We start from the raw sequence: 17,587 nt of genomic DNA on the forward strand, positions 1-17,587 counted from the left end.
TGTTCTAGAAGATTTTAATAACGCAGAGAATGTTATTTCTCAAACGCCATGCCTTCAGTACAAAGCTACTTTACCTTGAGTCCCACCTATATGACTTTAGCACAACCAACACCACATTGCAACACCGAACAAATGAACACATAAAATGCTTCCGGCAGCCTAAGCAGGACGCATTATGCTTTTATTTTTGAAGCAATATACAAATAGATTTAAATCAGTTGAGGTAAAAAAAAAAAAAAAAAAAAAAAGAAAAAAAAAATACATAAGGACATTTCATGTAATACATCTGCCCTAAACTGCACTCTGAACTTTGAAACTGAATCATGACAGGCCTGTTAATGGACTGATTAGTCAAGAGTCTAAAGGTGGAGCTGCACATGCTTATCCATCTAAATGACTTTGGACAGTAAGTCAAGGGGTAATGGAAATGGAAAACAATATCCTGAATATAATCTCCTTCTGGATAGCTGGCAAAATTACTCAATTTTAAAAACAACCTATACTAGCCCAATTTTAATTGCTTTTAATTGATTTTAATGTATGTTATTCAAGATTCACGCATCACAGAACTGTGCGACTATTCTTGGAACTGGACTTTTAATATTACCTGGCAGTTCTTACAACAGAGGCCATCGCTGCATTTTGAGCCCTGTGTTAGTGTGCACATTTTGCAGCAATCTCCTCCTTCCTTCAAGCATTCCTGTAAATGAAAAGAAAGACAAAAATGTGTTTGTAAATGTAAGTCACTGAATAGAAGTCGTACAGTAAATCAGTTATTAACTAGGAGTGTGCCAAGTCTGAGCACAAACAAGTACTTGTAACAAGTTTTCAGAGTAATCAGCTCTGGGCTCCAATACAGCAGAGATGACTGTCAATCTGAAGTCTAGAGATAGAGAGTTAATCCTAGGGTGAAGGAGAAGGAACCAGTGTGATAGTCTCTGACACAGTGTAGCTAAGCCAGAACTATTCATAGTAAATAGTACAACACAGTATTATATAGGTATTTGATTATTTTGATATCCTATGTAAGCTCCTTACCGCAGGACTACCGCAGTCACACTCTTCCCCTGGTTCAATGAATCCGTTACCACATTCGGGAGGGTCTAACAGCTGCCAAGAGAAACAATCTTATTTACTGTATGTTAAAGTGCTAAAGAACAGGCTTGTAGGGTGTAAACACATGCATTACGTTCTCCAATTTCCTGATTGGTTATGTGTGTTCCCACAATATCTTTTTCAACATAATTGTGCTTGTTTTGATATTTTTACTAACATGTCCCCGGTCATAAATCAGTTTTGACCAGTCAGTTATTCTTCAGGTCTTCCTGTCAAAATGTCTTCTGAAATCACGACATCAGCGGCTATAATCTATTCAATTAGAAACATTACATTGTTCTGGCACAGGTTCAGAGGCGTGGGAACAACTTTATGAATATTGAAACCGCTGATGTTCTGAATTCAGAAGATATTTTGACCAAATAGTCAAAATCCCAATGCATAACCGATCACGGATATGTAAATAAAAATGTCAAAACAATCGCGATTATGCCGAAATGGATATTGCAGGAATACCTACAAAAAACCAGAAAGCTGGGGAAAGTCATTTGTACGGTTTTAAACCCCATAGCCTGTTCATTAACACTTTAAGAGTAGATTCTGAAGGCTCAACCAGTGCCCCTAATTAGATAATGAAGACAAAGGAACCATCAGGTTGGAAGTACTGTAGAATATTTACAGCTTACGCCTTTCATACCAGATTCTTTCACATTTGTTTTTCTCTGCATGTTTATATAGAAAGCACATATGCAATATGTATGGTTTTTTGCAAGATATTTTTTACAAACAATTCAAGACTTACAGACAAACTGCATTAGAGCAATGTAGAATAATAATCTTTTGGCTTCAGCAAAGTGATTTGGAATAAAGTTAAAACAGTAGCTTTTGACCTGGTAGCTAAATGACATAGAAAAAAAATGACATAGAAAATCCTTATTATTTAAAATGAAGAAGACTCCCTTTTCATCTGAAGAAATAATATAAAAAAAGTTTCAGGGTTTGTTCTCCAACATGGCGTCTTTACAAACTGCACTTTGAGACAGAAAAACAACACGCTTGTCACCATCTTCAAAAGCATTTTTTAAAGCAGAGATTCCATTGGTCCTGGATCTGTTTTCAGTTACAGTTCAAATTAGCAAAATTTTCTTCATGAAATATCTTCAGTAATCAAACAATGCATTTACTCTTTCAAGCTTGTAGAACTTTGTTGATTCGTTGCAAGCACAGATTCAAAAATATCTGTTTCCAATTAATTTGTCTGGAATGTGCTTCTTCCTTACTACTTTATGAAAAGGTTTAACTAAGGAACGTAACAATGACAAGAAAGCAGGATCACCACAGCTAAGCAAACACTTAAACCTGGGTTTCTCTTTGATTGGGCTAATGACATACTCATTAAATTAAGTCTCTCTCCATTGATAAGAGCACTTACTGGAAGTATCTATTATGAGATGGACAAAGGAAGATGTTGCTAATTGCAATTAAACATTCCATACAAATGCAACCTACAATCAACAGTAGGCTGATATTGGTCTTAGGCGAATGTACTTCCCCTTCCCTTCCATTCACTGATCCATATTTAGATATTTTTAAAGACATCCTAGCTGAATCAGTCTTAACTAATTGTACACAAGTAGTGAATAGTAGTAGAATGAATCATAAGCTCATTTGTGATCACAAAATTATTCACGAAGAACTAAGAAATAGCATTTGCCTTCCAGCTACACATGAAAATGGTACATATAATGTATATATACACATTACAATATACACTGCAGTATACTTTTCAAATAACGCTGCTTATCCACGTAGCAATGGTCAGTGTTGGGGGACTCTGTGGAAGTTTGTAGAGAGCGTTATCATAGAATAAACTTTTAAAGCACAATTTAGTTTACCTTTGCCGGTTTATTGAAGAGACAGGCCCCGCCTCCACTGTTTAAGAAATTATTGTATTCTTCCACGTTACACTGGGAGAACTTTTTAGGAAGGTAATAGCTGTTTCGAGCAATAGAAAGATAATCTGGTAAGCAAACAACATTGTTGGTTTAAAAAAAAAAAAAGAAAACATACTACAAGCATTACAATTGGAACAATATGACACTCATAAACTCAGGCTCAGCGATGTATTCAAAACCTACAGACAAAGTAATACACTGCAAACATATTAACATATTGCAAAGACCTAAAGCCTTAGAAGTAAGTGTCTATAGCATATGCTTGAAAGACATAAGAAATGTGGTGAATTCTAAAAGAACAATCAGGGTTCATTTTGGACAGTAAAGGCACTACCACGATGGTGCCAGGGTGAGTCATACGCTCACTGATCTGAATCCTGGCCATGCTGACTTTCTGATCTTAATGGGTTCATGGGGAGAGCTGCATTGGCCTTTGTGCTCCTGTGGGTTATGGAGGGAAATCATCTAGGCATAGTTCACATCACAGCTCTTCAGCGATCCCTACTGGTCAGGAATCCTGGCAGAGAATTCCCAGTCTTGGCACTTGCCTCTAGGGTTCAGGAGCTTGAAACTTCTGTTGCTTAGTTTAAAGGCAACTGGTCTGACTGATCTTGAAAGCAACCTTTGAATTGGCCACTTCAAATTCAGTAGAAAAATAGGACTAAAATTGATGTTAAAAATAAACAATAAAGTGCCGCACAAGGGACATTTTTTCAAAGTCAAGAAAATTAATTAACAGTATGGAATTCAACAATAATTAAAAATGATCCATCTTTTGGACCATGCAATGGATCCAAAGCTCAAAAATATTGTAAATAAAAAATACATAAAAGTGGTCTAGCCACATTAAAAACATTTTGGTTTCCTTCTTTTTTGATCCAGGTAGAAGAGAAGAACACATTTCAAGTAAGCAAAACAGTCGCTTGTCATTCTGCGCATTTACTGGTCACTCAAAAGGCCACTCCTTCTTACGGTGCCAAGACTAAAACATAAAACATGTACCACAATGCAATACATAGAGAGCTCAAAAAAAAAAATAAACAGAAACTGAACAATAGTGACCATGCACAAAAACTGAAATTTGGTATTAGTAAAATCAGAGCCAGAAAGTGGTAATGCCATTTTCTCAGTGAAAGCAACATCTGGGAGTCCTATAGTTACAGGCAATACAGCATTGCATGTGTTGGTTAAAATACTGCGCATGCAACTTATTTCTTATGGTGCCCCCCTTATACAGTAGGTGCTACGGCAGCATCTACTTAATTCAGCAAGGCAATGTCAAGTTTGAAGACCCTTCTGGCATTACTGCTGTAATTGCTGAATTATTTCCCTTAACAATAGTTGCTGGAACTGGTGTCTGAAAAGTTTTGTTACACATAATCAAGTAACTCCTGTTTAATAAATTACTCTGTCTGTATTCTCTTTAAGTCTCCATTGTTATTACTGCTTGGAATTACTAAGCTTTGTAACTAATATATTTTTCAACTACTGAGAAAGCTGAATTTCTGAAGTGACAATAACCACTAGCGGTGTGTGTGTGATGGGGAAAGAAGGAATCTGAGCTGCAAGTCTACCTCCTGACCAGGAAGGGTGCTAAGAAAGATTGGTGGTATTCTTTCACATGAATGGGACATCCTGATCACAAGGAGCATTCTGGAAGTACAAAGGTGATGCACTGCATGTGTACAGCCCCTTACGCTGACAAAAGGATAACTCAAGTTTGTTTTTGTGTGTTATAGCAGAGGAGGACTGACCGGGAATTGAAGCCAGGAGAGACAGCAAAACCCCAGGGATTTCACCACCAAGCACAACCACAGCACGGAACACAACACATTACACTTCCATTGGGAGCACTTGCCGTTTTTCTTGGCAGGTTTGAATAATCGTGTGTCTTGTCAAGCTATGGAATTAAAGACTTCAGGACATTCACTCATTCCTGCACTCACATACTGACTACAATTTCTGCCTCTTATGCAACATGAATTAGTAGTAAATGGAAAAGATTTCTGTCCCATCTGAAAAGCAGCTGCACACCCCTAGTGAACCAGTTCAGCTTGTAGAAGTGTTTGAAAAAGGGAATAGGTAGCAAACAGACTAAGCAACAAACTAAGCAGAAACAACAACAGAGTATGATGAAAATAACACATAATATGATATTAGACAGGCAAGAAATGAAATGTTATGAAAATGTAGTGATAAAGTATCCCTTTAAATTGTCAGCTGCACAATTGCTTATTAAAAAGGAGTAGTTTACAAGCTCTATCAAAGCAGCACTTACTGACCAGACAGTACTTAATACCTTTATTGTTCCTTTATTCTTTTATCTTTTCACGGAAATAAAAAAAAAAAAAAACTTAATTGTTGTCCTTAACCTCTTGGCAATGTGTTTGAAACATGATCAAACCACTTAATATAACAGTAATACTCCTATTTTAGTATAGGAACATAGTGATACTCTATTTGAGCTTGTTTACAAACAGCACAAACTACAAAGGCACAAGGAATTATCAGAAACTTGTTTTTCTGGGATATTTTTCTTGGTTCTCCCCCCAAAAAAATTACATTTCCTTTTTGTTTTTAGGTTTAACCCTTTCCCTAACAGCGGTAAAAAGAAGATTCCACGTTTCCTTAGTATACTATATATTAATAAGGGTCTTGTTGAAGCAGGTCTGTCAACTGGAGATAGGGAAGCATAAGTGTACTGCTGTTATTCAGGTCAGTTCAATCAAGCTAAGACTTGGCAGTCCTCTATGTAGGGATAACCCACCTGTTTAAAACTGAGCTACCAACTAGCTACATTATTATCAAGATGATTAAGAAAAGCAATGGCGCCATTTTCCACTGTGCTGCAATTATAAGGCACGATTTATTTAAATCATATAAATTATTTTATTATCACATCAAAACAGTAGACAATATCTGTTTTAAAATAAACTATATTTAATACTTTATTGGCATACAATTATATGTTTTCTTTAAAGGTTTTGAAAGAAACTGGTTATTCAAATAAAACCAACACACATAAACAAGCATTACTGTATTTTTCTTCCTCCCGTGTATCATAATTGTTATATGGTTCTTTTGTTCTTAAATTCTAAACGACACAAACAGTACAGGATAAAATGTAGATGGAAAGAAGACAAACACACTCTTAGAAAGATTCTAAGATTTAACTAAAGTCTTTCTTTTGATTTTTTTTTTTTTTTTTTTACCATTACTGTATGTTTTACAGACTACTTTCTGGGCAATAAAATCTGTATTATATTAATGTATAAGTGAAATAATTATTGTAATTCTACAGAAAAATATAATTTAAAAAAGCAAAGGAAATGTACAGAAAACCTACCTCTGGAAAGAAAATATGATTGCACCGGTTTTGTATTCGCAATATTGAGTGTCACACTAATGGTTGGCATAACCTGGATTTTCTGTGTTTGCCTAAAAACTAAATTAGGACTTTTGTGTATTCAATCAATAAAGCAAAATATGGACAGGGATCAGCAGCTCAACAATAATTCGGTTTTATTGGTGAGTAAAGCTTACGTCTGTCTATAGTGCAGTACATGATGGCCACGTTCTTTTATTTAGTTTGTATTGGCCACATTCTTTTATTTATTTGTATTTAGTTTTAAGTGGAATAATACATTAACAGAAACGATCCACTTGCATTTATTTCAAAGCCAGCAAAAAAAAAAAAATGCCCGAATGCCATCTTACTATAAGATAATTAAGAGAAACTTGAAAGAACTGAAACGTGGGGTAATAGCAGCATGGTTAGCGATTACTCTACACAGCAATAGCACAAATCCAGTTCAATCTGATAACCATATAGGGTTACTTTATACTGCTGCAGCCAACAGCCCCAGATGGCCTCAAAACTGAACTAGAGGTCACGGAATGTAATGGTTTATCTATGTTTGGCTGCTAAATATACAGTAGATAGCCATTAAGTTTATTTAATACCAAGAACACCAGTCACCTTCTACCCAATCACCTACACTAGACTAGCCACCACACAACTCAACATCCCTTTCTGAAACTGCACAAAGGAAAGGAATTGTTTATTCCAAAGCATTGCGTAAACTTTATTATATACACAAATGTTTCAGTTCATCGTATAATCAAGGAGGAGGTCATTTGGTCAAGAATTTATAGGCAAAGAGCCCAATCTGCGCTCACCAACTAGAGCCAAAAACGCTTCATACAATAGCACCCCGGAAACACCAGCACAGTTTCATATGTCAAGGAAACAGATCCCTAAAAGCAGTATTAATGGTGTTATTAAGGGGAATAACCCATATTACAGCACCTCTTATTAAAACTGTCAGAAACAGAATTTATCAGGTACTTTCACTCAAAGATTTTACTGTATGTTGTTGTTTTGAGGGTTTAATGGTTCCAGGAATACATTTTAAAAGAGTGTAAAATAATCTGAATTAGAAAAATGATAATAGACTATAGAAAAGGGATATTGGCTTAGCAAAATTAAAACATCTGATTAGGTTTAGGCAAAGTGTGTCTCTTGTGCACCATCCTTCAGCTACAGCTTGTGTCACAGTAATAGAGGAATACAAAATAACCACTTTATTATCATTTTTATGGATTAGCCTAATTTGCATGTCCAATTACAGCTTGATAGCCAACATTATTGTCTTTCTGTCCACTGCATGTTGATTAATGTGTCCTCCAAACTGTTCAATTACAAACATGAAACTGGCAAGTAATTTATAGTGTTGTGCTGCTCAATCCAGCTCTCGGCCCAATTTAAAAAGCTTTTTCAACAGCACAAAAACTTGCATCTGCAAAAAAATTAACAATTCAGATCAATGGAGGACTGCATCTGTACTGAATTGTCCTGCTGCAGAACTGTAATAGATTGGGGAAGGTCTATATGTCAGTACAGTAAAGGTTGATGCAAATCTATTAGGTCCATTGAAATGTAACAGGGGGAGGTAATTTAATATTTCATTTATTTTTTATTTTTTATTAACAATAGTTTAAGAAAACTACTTTTAATCTTTGGTGAATTATTATTATAAATAATAATAATAATAATAATAAATAATAATAATAATAATAATAATAATAATAATAAATACTCATTTCCAAAGTACCTTCGTGTAGTAACTGGATCCAGGCACCAGAAGCTAATCCCCTTCACTTCATATCTTTTACATATCTGTAAAGTGGCTTGCATATTAGTGCTTTCACTTCTCACCTAATTATTCACTGTAAGGTGTCAGATTCCCTTGTGCCCATGCTGAGCTGGGATATAAACTCATAATTGAGTTGATCATATGCAGGGCTGCTGTCCTTGGTTCTGGGTGAGTTAAGGTCTCGGAAGACTTTAGTTTTGTTGCCAGCAAGTGACACTCCATACTGTCAGTCCAATTGAAGAAAGTGCAAGACACAATGCAAGGCACATTTTCAGAAAGGTAACTGTAATAGCGTGAAACTGGAAGCTACAGCACAATAACCAAACCACTTCTTGTTAGTTTTATACTGCTACAAAAGGTTTCACTTCTTTCAGAAATGCTGACTTTGCCTTTTCCCTGCTTCAAAATTGAGCCCCTTCTGTGAGAAAGCTGTTAGCCCTAAAGTGCAAATACTGCCGCGTTGTGAGGATCTAACAGAATTACAACAACAAAATCAGTTTACAGTTTGTCATTTCATCACATTACAAACTACAGGTATGTTGACCAACCAGGAATGAGCAGTCAGACCAGCAATATTCACTAACATAACAGTGAACCATCAGATAACGGCGATCCATGTCCCAATCTTGCTCCTGTCTCACTTCCACTCCCAAATGAAAATGGATTCCTACACTGATTTCTTATCCAGTGACCCATCCCTAAATTAGCCGACACTGCAGACTGCGTCAACATGTTATAAAGGAACAGTAATGGAATAGATGTGACAATGGGTACTCTCCATAATCATAAACAAACAGCAAAAAACCAAATTCAATCTCATAGTGTTCAGCCTTATAGCCATTCTCTCATGTGTGGCTTCAGCCCCCCAAAAAAAAAAAAAAAAACTCAAAAAGAATTATAAAAAATACAGGACTATTGACTAGCCCATATTTTTTCGTTAATAAAAACAACACAGAAGCTAGGCAGAGCATCTATCCATGTTCTAACTCTAGTTAATGGAATGAGTGGTTGGCATGACTGCACCAGCCTTGTTAAAACAACACGCTCAAGCAGTTTGTAAATCAAGCTGCACGAGGAGAGTTTCATAGCAATGCTTCAGCTCACCTGCTGTCCCATTTGGGATTTGAGAAAAATGCAAGAGGCATTATTAAAACAAACACACACACAAACAAGGATAAACTGCCGTGAAAAAGACAAACATATTCTTAGGAATTACAGGCTAACATCTACTTTCCCATATATCTGTCTGGACAACCAACATTCAAAAACACAATGATTACATGAATCTATTTAGTTTTAACTGGCAAGCTTGTTATGTTACTATTAGTTTTTATGATGTTTTACTATAAATCCATATTGTACGATTACAGTAACTCTTTCAACACTGAGCAATTCTGGGGAAAAAAAGGATCACGGCCTACAGCACTACAACATTTTAAATACCTTCAGTGTCTTACAGGAAAATTAGTCATACAACAACGACAGACCTGGTGCGGATAACAGCTGTAGTGTTAAACGAAGAGTTTTTTTTTCTAGAGGTTTGGAAGAGTGTTGACAACACAATCTCTTTCAGCTATGTAGCACTGAGTATTTGCTACAGCAAGTACAGTATTACGAGTACCAATTTAGAGCATCTACTGACCTCATGTGGTTGGAATTATGAATCACAGTAGAGAAAATAGGTCTCATTTACTGAGATTTCCTGTTCTGAAAATCTTCACAATTATAGGGCACTATTCTCAAAAAACAAATCTGTAACTATTTTGTAACCTGCTTTTTACAGTTTATTTTACTAAGGCTTTTCTCATTTGAGAATAGTATGTTAAAATGTATAAGGTTAGGTTTTTACTACCTGTGTGTAAAAGATCTGAGTGTTATTTATTTATTTATTTATTTATTTTAACATGCATAGATTTATTCCTGAATAAACTGTGAAGCCATTACTTCTAACAGTTTTATGCTATCATTCCATTATAACACTAAGATTATAATACAATTTTAGACAAAAGGGACCATACAAATGTACATAAGATGTCACTATGGTGATATATTAGATTTACCAACTCACCCAATGTCTTCCATTATGCAGCCAGACCATGTATCTTCACACTTGCATTCTCCTGTGAAATGTAACACAAAATGGATAATGATGACATATTCACCAGTGACATATCCACCAACTAATGACAAATATCTCCAGATCATTTTAAAGATATTATTCACACAAAATATTAGTTATCTGCCAGTCTTACATGCTAAGAAAAATGTGTATAATCGGACTTTACTAGTGTAAAGCAATAATTTCTAAATCAAATGACCATTTGCAGACGACACAAAAGTAGGAGGAGTGGCAAACACTGTTGCAGCAGCAAAGGTCATTCAAAATGATCTAGACAAGATTCAGAACTGGGCAGACACATGACAAATGACATTTAATAGAGAAAAGTGTAAGGTACTGCACGCAGGAAATAAAAATGTACATTATAAATATCATATGGGAGATATTGAAATTGGAGAAGGAATCTATGAAAAAGACCTAGGAGTTTTTGTTGACTCAGAAATGTCTTCATCTAGGCAATGTGGGGAAGCTATAAAAAAGGCTAACAAGATGCTCGGATACATTGTGAAAAGTGTTGAATTTAAATCAAGGGAAGTAATGTTAAAACTGTACAATGCACTTGTAAGACCTCATCTTGAATATTGTGTGCAGTTCTGGTCACCTCGCTATAAAAAAGATATTGCTGCTCTAGAAAGAGTGCAAAGAAGAGCGACCAGAATTATTCCGGGCTTAAAAGGCATGTCATATGCAGACAGGCTAAAAGAATTGAATCTGTTCAGTCTTGAACAAAGAAGACTACGTGGCGACCTAATTCAAGCATTCAAAATTCTAAAAGGTATTGACAGTGTCGACCCAAGGGACTTTTTCAGCCTGAAAAAAGAAACAAGGACCAGGGGTCACAAATGGAGTTTAGAAAAAGGGGCATTCAGAACAGAAAATAGGAGACACTTTTTTACACAGAGAATTGTGAGGGTCTGGAATCAACTCCCCAGTAATGTTGTTGAAGCTGACACCCTGGGATCCTTCAAGAAGCTGCTTGATGAGATTTTGGGATCAATAAGCTACTAACAACCAAACGAGCAAGATGGGCCGAATGGCCTCCTCTCGTTTGTAAACTTTCTTATGTTCTTATGTTCTTATTTGTGAACCAAAATAAACTAAATTACTTAATCTGCCCAGCAGTGGAGTTTCCATTGTTATTTTTGTCCAGCGGGTCAAGCAACTCATGCCGCAGGCTTTATTTAAAAATCACGTGGGAAACATTTCGTGAGCTTCCACAGACACTTACCACTGATCATTTTTTTCTTGTCTGAAAAGATTCCAATGTTTTGCCCCAAGGTCTGTGCCAGTGTAACAGCCATTTCATCTGCTTTTCCATACTGAAACAAAACAAGAAACAGCCATTATTGCAGATACTGTAGTGAATGGGAGGGGAAGTGTTCATATTGAACGCAGTATTATTTTACATTCATGGTTGGGCTATTGAATGGTAACCACATCCTTTTCATCCAACGTTTTATACTTTCAAACCTACCTGCCAACTGAATTGTACCACTCCCATCTCAGCGGTAGGACACTAACTGAACATACTAGGGCCATCTTATAATTAAGCAAACACTATTCTCCTGTGATGGACTCATTTTCCTTGTTTGCAGGACTACATTTCCCTGTGTTCCCTACATGTGATTGAGACTGATTATAACAATCTCTAATCTCCACCTGTCTAGCGGCAGCTGCATGAAACTGGGCACCAAAGGACTCTGGCAGCAAAAATCTTAACAGGCAAATTTCACTAAAAGTATTATTTTTTAAAACAAGCAAAAAAAAAAAAAATGATGACAATAAGATTGTACTCAATACAAAATATAGAAAAGTGTGTGTCATTTGCAGTAATCTACGTACCTCATTAACTCCTCCGCCTTTAGTTAAAGAGCAAACGCCACCCAGGTACGCAGCCCCACCCAGACTGCTATAGAATCGGCTTCCTCTATTGAGCAAATAAACACCATTCAATGAACAGACGCAAACACTCGGCTTGTTTTTCAACAGACTGCTGGTGGTTTCAGTGAAGAAACAAGTTGAATGGACTTAAGGCTTTATTAAATGGATTATCCATTTTGTCCTAGATACCATTTGCTATGATTTTGCAGCAGTATAACTTATTACACTGTGTATACACTGCCATAAAAAATCACTTAAGTAACATTATAAATTATGCAAAGCACAAAAGGATTAGTGTGGTTAAGCTGTAAGCTATGCTTTACCATGCATACAATACACACACACACACACACACACACACACACACACACACATATATATATATATATATATATATATATATATAATTATTAGTTAAAAACAAAAAATGTACATACAAAGAGGCATACTGTTGTACCACTCATGGGGAACGCTATAGTTCCAGGAGGAAGCAGGGGGTGTGTTATTCTGTGCATATGGTTAATATTTACACTTTTCCAATAATCATGCTTCTTTGGCAGGTTTATTCAACAGTTTATGTTCAATTTCTGGCAACTGCACACTTGTAACATATGTACCAATAATATACTGCAAAAGCAATGGCCATAGACAAATAAATACAGTCTATTCTTAATCATTATTACAATGAAGGACACAAATACTACTAATACTACATTCATAATTTCTACAGTATACCATAGTTAAAGGTAAGTGCTGAATAGCATTAGCAAAGCATGGTAAAACAGAGGCAAGCATAGCAATACACAGATACGTAAAGCATTGTAAACCCCATGCTTAACTATGGCAAAGTACTAAAACTTAGTTTAGGAATAGGAAAATGCCTAAATTCAGGGTTAGGCCAGGTTGAAACTCAATTGTACTGTACCATCCAGAAATATTAAACAGTCAATAGTGCTGAATTTGGAAATACTAAAAGCAACTAAAATGGATCCTCATATTTGTATTGTGTTGATTTCTATACTTTGCAATGGGGTATGTATGTTACTTACACACGCTGTTCAGTTTTCAATGTAAAGTCCCTTGTACAGTGGCTCTCAAAAGTATTCACTCCCCTTGGACTTTTCCACATTTTATTGTGTTACAACATGGAATCAAAATGGATTTAATTAGGAGTTTTTGCCACTGATCAACACAATCATGCGAAACACCTTAATTGCACACAGGTGGACTCCATTCAACTAATTATGTGACTTCTAAAGACGATTGGTTGCACCAGAGCTTATTTAGGTGTGTCATAGCAAAGGGGGTGAATACTTATGCAATCAATTATTTTCTATTTTGTATTTGTAATTAATTTAGAACAATATGTAGATTTTATTTTTCACTTTGACATTACAGATTTTTTTGTGCTGATCAGTGGCAAAAACTCCTAATTAAATCCATTTTGATTCCATGTTGTAACACAATAAAATGTGGAAAAGTCCAGGGGGGTGAATACTTTTGAGAGCTACTGTATGAAAGGTAATATGCAGATGTTCTCAGTTACTTACGAGAACAGATGAACAGAGTCACACTTTTCTTTGATGAAATCTCGTCTGTACTTCATGAATTCACGCAAGGTTACGAGTGGATTGTCATCAATGTTGAACTTATTGTCAACAGTCCAGGTGACGATGGCAACTAAGACAATCCTTGTGTTCAGCTGTTCTTTGAATATCTAGGTAAATTAAAGGTAAAAATTAGATAGTATTATACGTGGTCCAACATATATTACTGAGTTACTTTTAAAAAACTGATTATACTTACTATATCAGCCATATTCACAACTGATTTGGCGTAGTTATTAGTATGACCCAGAGACAGGCGATGTTTTTTAAACTGCAAAATATAAGAAAAAGTGATTTTGAAAGCATCTACCTTTTCCACTTGGGTCACTATTAACCATGGTTACTACAGTAGCTATTCCAGCAAAAATGTCCCTTTTCAGCCAATGGGGTTGCTTTTTAGAAGCAGACTCCAAGGGTGAAAGAAGACATTAATTGGTTAGTAAGCCTGGTAATTAGGATCAAAGCAGAAACCGCAATACAGAATTATACAAAGCACATATAACAGTACAGCAAACAGGTAAGATAAAAACAAAATTACATTAAATGTAGGAGAAAAAAAGTAACACTTTTACGACTGTATTCAGAAATGCCATTACCACAAGGGTTATTTGAGAATAGCCTAATCACTTAGCAAGTGATTACCTCCTCCCAACCACTGTGGGGGCACCTTCATTTTTAGAGGACTCGCATCCTACAATAAAACCCAAATACACCGTGTTCTCTGACCCCTGGTGGGACTGTAACAGAGATATACATTCTCAGCTTACCATCAGGTGATCATTTACAATCATTAGCTCGACATATTTCTTCTCATCTTCAACACTGCGTGGAACACGAGACACCTGCACGGCAGGAATAGAAATCACTAATCAGTGGAGTTTAAAAATAAATAAATAAATAAATAAATAGTGCATGAAAGCTAGCAGACAAGAATGTATGCCCAAGAAATGCCATTAAACTGTTACTCAGCAACTTAATAAAGTGATGTATTTATTTCGTTGTCTGAAATATTCACTGTAGTTCACTAAATGAGTTAACTTTTTGAAAACCAGCTGTACGGTTGTATTTTTTTTTCAATTATCATGATTGCTGTGAAATATACCCATTTAAAAAATCCCATGACTGAACATATTGCATAGAGCTACAAGACTTCTTTAAATTTCCTTCAACTAAAAAGACACCAGCAGCATCAAAGATTGACATTTTTTCTGCTGAAGACAGCTTTATCCAGTACAAGGAAGGGACATTTCAGATGTTTGTTATTTTTACATTTACTTAAGTTTTATTTTGTTTGATGGTGAAAATAAAATGTCTTCAAAAGCGGGACATAAAAAAAAATATATATATTTTACAATTTAGCATTTACTGTTTGACAGGTAATCATTTAACTATTTAGGAATATTTATAATAACTAGAAGAAATGATCAAATAACGCTATTTGTTCTGCTTTACTACATATTATGCTTTACTGTTAAATATATTGAAATATCGAATTATAGACAACGAAATGCCATGAAATAAACCATCTGTAAAAAATAAATAAATAAATACAGCCCTATTCATGAGCAAGAAGTGCTTTTCGAATAAGTGTCATCCCGGCCGAGCTTTATTTGCCATCCAGTTATTGAGAAATAACAGAATGCCTGACCACAGCAAACAATGGACGAGCAGGGTCCAGTTTGTGTGTGTGTGTGTGTGTGTGTGTGTGTGTGTGTGTGTGTGTGTGTGTGTGTGTGTGTGTGTGCGTGCGTGTGTGTGTGTAGCACTGATTTCTACAGCACCAAGAAGTTTGCTGGATTTTTTTTTTTTTTTATGAATTATTAAAAAACAGGAAAACATTTTTCTCATATATCAGTGTTCTCCTAACTGAATTAATTTAAACCTTAATAAAGCGCTAACATTTTGAGAGTAAAAGGCAACATTCACACTCCTTGGTATACCATGCAAATCGGTTCATTTAACTGTTACTACTGACTGGGTATGATTAAATGTACTAGTTATGATGTTTACCTCTCTGCCGGTTGGGTTGCAGTAGAGAAGTTAAAAAGAAAGGTGATGATCCTGATACATTTACCTGTCTTTTTCTCCTTAAGCGTACAGGTGTAGCCGAAAATGTTGAATGTGTGTCATTTCTTTGCATATCTAGAGAAAAGCATCATAGGCACAGGTAAATGAACGATTATGAAACTATTTTAAAGAACAGGAATGGTATCTTGGTTTCTGCTCCTGGCTAAATATCAAATCAAGTAAAACAGGTCTCGCACAACCCCCTCACTAGGCCGTCACTGAAAATGTAATTTGTCATAATAGGGCTATGCCACCAAAGTTGAAATATTTGTCAAGATTAACAACATCATTATTGCTGGAAATCTTACCCAGCAGTATGTCCAAACCAGCTGTTTTGTAAACCATGTGGAAATTAGAATCCCCCTGAAGAATTAAACACAATATTAGTATAAAATCAATGTAAAAGCTCAGCTAACTCCTGGTTAGGCCACAGTGAGAGTAAATTGTACCATACTTTGTGGGGAATTCACTAATTCTTTAATATTTCAGTTTTTTATGTTAAAGTCAGATGGTGAAGTAAGAATAGCTAAGGACTAACTTCAGGAATTCGTAAAAACAGAGCTGTAAGGCAATTAACATGTGTATTATTTCAGAACTTTATTTGATCAACCTACAATTGTAAGTATTCTTTTTTTGTACTAACATTTTGTGCTCCATTAAAAACCTTCAAATTGAACTTGTGATGATTCTTATGTTCTTTTTTAACCAGTAGGGGTCAGTATAATCTAAGAAATTTACAATTACTCAATTCCAGTACCACAAAAATATATTAACATGTTCTGTTCCCACTTTGGATGCTTTTTCCACTATGTTTTTAATTTACAGTGATATATAGAGGTACATTGAAGACACTGATTAGATTGGAGTTGGATTCCAAAACTTTTCAAAGAACTGTATACGTTTAATTTAGTTTTTTTTTTTTTTTTTTTTTTTTTTTTATAAATATTACAATTGAGTTTTGAATAGTCCTTGATAAACTTTTACAAGGAGTTTTCACCATTCCCTTCCTATCACTTGTAAATACAGTAATAATGGTATTTTGCAATGTTTGCCATTCTTTTAAAATAGTCCACAGCGGCTTTTCTGTTTGCTGTTTAAATCCCAGGGTACCAATCCACGACTAGTCAGACACCAACTGTTGTGCACCTTTAAAACTCAGATACATTTTAACAGCCAACTAAATCACAGCTACTGTATACAGCACAGTCTATGATACAATAATCACACACAGCACGTCATCACATTGCACAATGACATGCCAACTTTGCTTCTCAATAGTTCCTAATAAAGTGACCACACTCGGCACTTACAGTATTAAAAAGAAGAAAAAAAAATACTTAATAAGATTAGACTTTCGCTACAGTTCAAACTGCAAGTACAGCAAGCTGCTGTGACTTTCCTAGCTGGCCTGGTAGATAAGAAGAAACGTAGAAGCTGACATGAGTAAATCTGGTAGAGGAGCACAGATTTACTTATTCCAAATCCACAACAGCATTAAAATAAGACCTACAAATTCATCCTCTAAGTATTCCCCGGTCCCCTCTTAAAAGTCTCCTCTATTGTAGGTTACACAGCGTATCTTTCTTAAATAATTATTAGTGCCAAACTGTTTGCACTCCAACTCCAATTACACGGGGTCCCTTGAACCACTCCTATCTTTTGACCGGATTCTGTGGTTACTCGCTCGCTCCCCAGATCAGCAATGACACTGTTCCAACAGGGTAATGGATGAGCTATAACACAGCA

The 17,587-nt window shown here is 35.6% G+C and overlaps 1 protein-coding gene across 4 annotated transcripts in view; it reads right to left on the reverse strand.

The window, feature by feature from the left end:
• LOC121314996 (disintegrin and metalloproteinase domain-containing protein 22-like) overlaps window positions 1-17,587 on the reverse strand; it is a 102,779-nt gene that overhangs the window by 43,034 nt on the left and 42,158 nt on the right. For all 4 annotated transcript variants that reach the window (XM_041248823.1, XM_041248822.1, XM_041248821.1 and 1 more), the window contains exons 7-17: window positions 16,150-16,204; window positions 15,849-15,916; window positions 14,542-14,616; window positions 13,974-14,045; window positions 13,718-13,884; window positions 12,129-12,213; window positions 11,515-11,605; window positions 10,236-10,287; window positions 2,952-3,051; window positions 1,039-1,110; window positions 608-700 (exon numbers count right to left, since the gene is read on the reverse strand). In XM_041248823.1, the coding sequence (XP_041104757.1) occupies window positions 608-700; window positions 1,039-1,110; window positions 2,952-3,051; window positions 10,236-10,287; window positions 11,515-11,605; window positions 12,129-12,213; window positions 13,718-13,884; window positions 13,974-14,045; window positions 14,542-14,616; window positions 15,849-15,916; window positions 16,150-16,204 (930 nt within the window). The remainder of the gene's footprint in view (window positions 1-607; window positions 701-1,038; window positions 1,111-2,951; window positions 3,052-10,235; window positions 10,288-11,514; window positions 11,606-12,128; window positions 12,214-13,717; window positions 13,885-13,973; window positions 14,046-14,541; window positions 14,617-15,848; window positions 15,917-16,149; window positions 16,205-17,587) is intronic.

Source organism: Polyodon spathula, chromosome 4 (assembly GCF_017654505.1).
Source record: "Polyodon spathula isolate WHYD16114869_AA chromosome 4, ASM1765450v1, whole genome shotgun sequence".
In the NCBI taxonomy this organism is placed as follows: domain Eukaryota; kingdom Metazoa; phylum Chordata; class Actinopteri; order Acipenseriformes; family Polyodontidae; genus Polyodon; species Polyodon spathula.